General features: G+C 39.1%; 1 protein-coding gene across 1 annotated transcript in view; it reads left to right on the plus strand.

The window, feature by feature from the left end:
• The window catches only part of LOC102827893 (protein sel-1 homolog 2-like), a gene marked incomplete at its 5' end in the record, with an annotated part of 67,077 nt that overhangs the window by 37,503 nt on the left and 23,749 nt on the right, over positions 1-5,825 (plus strand). The window contains one exon of the mRNA XM_006877977.1: positions 116-288. Coding sequence (XP_006878039.1) covers positions 116-288 — 173 coding nt within the window. The remainder of the gene's footprint in view (positions 1-115; positions 289-5,825) is intronic.

Genomic DNA, 5,825 nt, shown 5'->3' on the forward strand with positions numbered 1-5,825 from the left:
TGAGATAGATATAAAACTATATTGAAAAGGACTGAAAAAGATCATTAGTTCAAATTACTAGGTACTATACAAGAACCATTTGAATTATGATCCTTCTTTCTAATATTTCTATCAGGCAATGCATTCGCAAGAGTAAAAATTGGCGATTACCATTATTATGGCTACGGGACCAAGAAAGACTATCAGACAGCAGCCACACATTACAGCATTGCAGCCGACAAATACCACAGTGCACAAGCCATGTTCAACCTGGCATATATGTATGAACATGGTTTAGGTATCGAAAAGGTAACTAAATTGCTCATAATACAAACCTGGGTGGAAAGTGAAAATCTGTAGATGCTCTGGGTTTCATTGTAATATAAAAGAAAGCAATGACTTAGCATTTGCTGAATCCCTCCCAAGTGCTAGCACATATTATTTAACTCAACACTTAACTATTTATTCTACTATCAACTCTATGAGGTAGATATTATTACCCCCATTTATACCCAATGGCATAACTAATAAGTAGAAGTCTAGCCTAAGCTGATTTAATAAATTCACGCTTTTTCCACTAACACTACCAGGACTTGCTCCATCTCAAAGCTTTTTCATTAAAAATTCCACTGGCTGTGCTGTCATGTTTTCAGTAACAAGGAGAATGTGGAATGAGGCCAGATGTTGATATGGAAGTGGTTTTAATCCAGAAACATCTTTTGTTTTACCACTGTGTACATGACTCCAGAAAGTTCTTGAAAATGGATCTCCAGTCTCCAAAAACGACATGAGCTTTGATGAAGATGAAAAACCAAATGAAACCCACTGTTGTCAGGTTGATTTTGACTCACAACAGCCCCTTAGGACAAAATAGAACAGCTCTACAAGGTTTCCAAGACTGTAAATCTTTACAGAAGTAGATTGTCTCAGGTTTCTCCCATGGAGAAACTGATGGATTCGAATCACCAAACTTTCAGTTAGTAATCCAGTGTAGTCCATCACAGCTCCTTGATGAAGATGAAGTTACTTTCATTTAAGGAAGAGAACTGACTATACAAGCTGGTATTAGGTAAATCTCTTAGACAGTGAATGTAACTAAAGCAGAAGATAGCATTGTAGCCTGACATAGTAAGAAAGATGTGGTAAATATCAATGATAATAATAGCTGGCATTGCGTTCAAAAGACTAACAAGTCATTTAAATCACAGAGCCACCCAATGAAGTTTAAGTCCTATAATTGTCCTCATGTCCATCAGGAAACCACAGTGCACAGAGGTTAAGCCACTTGGCAAAGGTTGAAGAATTTATCATTGCTGGAGCCAGAAGTTGAAGACATGTCTAACCCCATGGTTACGTGACAAAGAGTAGGCACTGCACTGAGTCATTCTTATTGATCCAAAACTTATTTCTCTTCCGTGTTTATATGTGTCTTCCTGCTTGCATTAAAGAGCCAAATTATGTGGGGAGTGTCAGCATTAAAAAGCTTCCTTCCAATTCTGGTAAGAATTAAGAATTATTGCTAGGGTATTTTGTACATAAGAGCTCTGGTAGCGTAGTGGTTACGAATCGGGCTGCGGACCTTAAGATCAGCAGTTCGAAACTACCAGCCGTTCCGCGGGAGAAAGATGAGGCTTTCTACTCCCGTAAAGATTTATACCCTCGGAAACCCTGTACAGGGTCGCTATGAGTCGGAACCGACTCGACGGCACTTAACAACAACAACAACAATGGTGAGCACTGGGGCTTTTTATTCAATAACAGAGGTAGAGATTCGTGCTATCTTCTTCTGCTGCCTGCCTTTCATCGGCTCTGGCACCTTAAGTGATGGAAAGAATGTCAGTCCAAACCCTGTCTATTTTCCCTATTCTTAGCAGATGTGAACTTTCTGTTTGGAAAATTTGGGGAGGCATGAGCTTGAGTGAATAGCTAAATTGGATGCTTTTTAAAAAATGTCTTCTAACCATACCATCCCCAACCATTAGCCTCATCTGTAAAAGAACTAATGGCATTTGCCTGGCCCCAGCTTTAAGGATAAAACAAATACTGCATTTGTGAAAGTGTTTGTTTAGATCAGAGAATTTGTTGTTGTTGTTAGGTTCCATCAAGTCAATACCAACTCATAGCGACCCTATGCACAACAGAACAAAACACTGCCCGATTCTGGGCCAACCTCACAATCATTACTATGCCTGAACCCATTACTGCTGCCACTGTGCCAGTCCATCTCATGGGAGTCTTCCTCTTTTTCACGGACCCTCCACTTTACCAAACATGATACCCTTCTCCAGTGACTGGTCCCTCCTGACAATATGTCAGAAGTATAAGAGACGAAGTCTGGCCATCCTGGTTTCCAGGGAACATTCTGGCTGTATTTCTTCCAACACAGATTGGTTTGTTCTTTTGACCATCCATGATACTTTTAATATTCACCTCCAACACCATATTTCAAATGCATCAAATCAAATTTTATGGTCTTCCTGATTCACTGTCCAAGTTTCATTTGCATATGAGGTTATTGAAAATACCATGGCTTCGGTCAGGCACACCTTAGTCTTCATGCTGATATCTTTTCTCTTGAACACTTTAGAGGTCTTGTGCAGCACATTTGCCTAATGAAATACATCATTTGATTTCTTGACTGCTGCTTCCATGAGTGTTTATAGTTGATCTGAGAAAAATGAAGTCTTTGACAACTGCAATCTTTTCTCTAATTATCATGATGTTACTTATTGGTCCAATGGTTAGTATTTTTGCTTTCTTTACATTGAGGTACAACCCATACTGAAGGCTGTGGTCAGAAAGTATTTTAAATCCTCTTTGCTTTCAGCAAGCAAGTTTGTATCATCAGCATATCACAGGCAGTTGATGAGTCTTCCTCCAATGCTGATGGCACATTTTTCTTCATATAATCCAGCTTCTCAACTAATTTGCTCAGCATACACATTGACTAAGTATGGTGAAAGAATACAACCCTGGCAGGCACATACTTTCATACTTTTAATACAGTTCGAACAACTGCCTCTTGGTCTATGTACAAGTTTTTCATGAGTAAAATTAAGTGTTCCAGAATACTCATTCTCCACAATGTTGTCCATAGTTTTTCATGATCCACACAATTGAAAGCCTTTGCATAAACATCTTCCTGGTATTCTCTGCTTTCAACAAGATCCATCTGACATCAGCAATGATAACACTTGTTCTACTTTCTCTTTTGAATCTGGCTTGAGCCTCTGGAATTTCTCTGTCAATGTATGGTTGCAGTCATTTTTGTATTATCTTTAGTAAATCTTTCCTCGCATGGGATAACAATGATATCGTCCAATGATTTCCGTATTCCATTAAGTCAACTCTTTTTGGAATGGGCACAAACACAGATCTATTCCAGTCAGTTGGCCAGGCAATTTTCTTCCAAATTTCTTGGCATAGATGAGTGAGTGCCTCCAGTGCCACATCAGTTTGTTGAAAGATTTCTTTTTGTATTCCATGAATTCCTGGTATATTGTTCTTTGCCAATGCCTTCAATGCACCTTGGACTTCTGCCTTCAGGATCATTGGCTCTTGATCATATGCTACCTCTTGAAATGGTTGGACATCGACCATTTCTTTTTGGTACAGTGACTCAGTGTATTCCTTCCATCTTCTTTTGATGCTTTTGGCATCATTCAATGTTTAATCCTTCAATACTGGAAGTTCCCACAGTTTGAGAAATGCTGAGTGTGTTCTTCCCTTTTGGTTTTCTAACTCCAGGTTTTCGCACATTTCATTATAATATTTGACTTTGTCTACTCGAGCTGACCTTTGTAGTTTTCTGCTCAGCTCTCATACCTCCTCACTGCTTCCATTTGCTTTAGCATCTCTACACTAGAGAGCAAGACTGAGAATCTCTTCTGACATCCATTTTGGTTTTTTCCTTCTTTTGTGGCTTCTTAAGGACCTTTTGCTTTCTTCCTGTATGGTGTTGTTGATGTCATCCCACAACTCTTCTGGTCTTTGGTCTTTATTGTGTAATGCATCAAATGTGTTCTTCAGATGATTTCTAAATCAGGTAGAATATGTTCAAGGTTATATTCTGATTCTCATGGACTTGTTTTAATTTTCTTCAGTTCAGCCTGAACTCGTCTATGAGCAACTCATTATCTGTTCCACAGTCTGCCCCTGCCCTTGTTTTGGCTGATAATAGGGAACTTTTCCACCATCTCTTTCCACAGATGTAGCCAATTTGATTTCTGTGTATTCCATGTGGTGAGGTTCACATGTATAGTCATCTTTTATCTTGTTTTAAAAAGGCATTTGCAAGGAAGAAGTCATTGGCCTTTCAAAATTCTATCACGTGATCGCCAGCTTTGTTGCTATCACCAAGGCCATATTTTCCAACCACTGACCATTCCTCTTTGTTTTCAACCTTTGCATTCTAACCACCAGTAATTATCAAAACATCTTGATTTCATGTTTGATCAATTTCAGACTGAAAAACTGGTAGAATTCTTCAATTTCATCCTCACTGGCTTTAGTGGTTGGTGTGTAAATTTGAATAATAGTGGTATTAACTGGTCTTCTTTGTTGGTGTATGGATATTATCCTATCACAGACAGGTTTGTATTTCAAGATGAATCTTGATATGTTCTGTTTGATGTGAATGCGATGTCATTTCCCTTCAATTTGTCATTCCTGGCATAGTAAACCTTAAGATTGTCAAATTCAAAATGGCCAATACCAGTCTATTTCAACTCACTAATACCTAGGATAGCTATGTTTACATGTTCCATTTCATATTTGACAATTTCCAATTGTCCTAGATTCATACTTCATACATTGCGTGTTCCAATTATTAACAGATGCTTAAAGCTGTTTCTCTTCATTTTGAGTTGTACCCTATCAGCAAATGTAGATCCCCAGGGCTTTACCCAATTTTTGTCATCACAGTCAACTCCACTTTGAGGAGGAAGCTCTTCCTTAGTCACATTTGAGTGCCTTCCAACCTGAGGGACTCATCTTTTGGCATGATATCTGACAATCTTCTGGTCCTCTCCATCGTGTTTCAATATTCCATATTCTGGTGCTGACAGTGTCCCACTGCTATTCATATGGTTTTCAATGACTAAATATTTGGAAGTAGTCTGTGTCTCCCTTCCTAGTCTGGAAGCTCAGGTGAAACTTGTTGATTGTGGGTGACCTTGCTGGTATTTAAAATACCCGTTGCATAGCTTCCAGAGCCACCACAGTATGACAAAGTGACAGATGAGTGGTGGAGAGAATTTGAGTGGCTGTTAAGTATGGATTCAATAAGATTATTGCTTTTAGTAGTTCATCATCATTCTCCATGCAAAACATGATAATAATGTGAGAGGAGTGTTACACAAAGGATAAAAGAGAACCCACTCCTTGTGTCAAATTCGAGGTAGCTTTCTCCTGTGATTCAAGAAGTACTTGGTCCCCACAGCTTCTTCACCGTGAGGTCATTTGCTATTACTGTAGAAGAGAATGCACATAGCTCCTAGCTGGCCAACAGAGTCACAGGGTTTACTTTCCCAATTGATGTCACCAGTGATCTCTCTCAGGCACTTTCTTTTCGATGTCAAGTAACTCCTGTTGGTATATATGGGTGATGGTGGTGATTGTGTGCCGTGGAGTCAGTTCTGACTCATAGCAAGCCTGTATAGGGTTTCCCAGGCTGTAAATCTTTATGGGAGCAGAAAGCCTCATCTTTCTTTCCACGTGGAATGACTGGTAGTTTTGAACTGCTGACTTTGAGGTAACCACTATACTAGCAGAGGTTCATGGTAGATATGGGAAAGGGCTTCAATACACTTGTGGTGAAATAGAATTAAAAGTTAATGTATTTTTTT

The sequence above is a fragment of the Chrysochloris asiatica genome, unplaced genomic scaffold (assembly GCF_000296735.1).
Source record: "Chrysochloris asiatica unplaced genomic scaffold, ChrAsi1.0 scaffold00741, whole genome shotgun sequence".
NCBI classification, from domain to species: Eukaryota; Metazoa; Chordata; class Mammalia; order Afrosoricida; family Chrysochloridae; genus Chrysochloris; species Chrysochloris asiatica.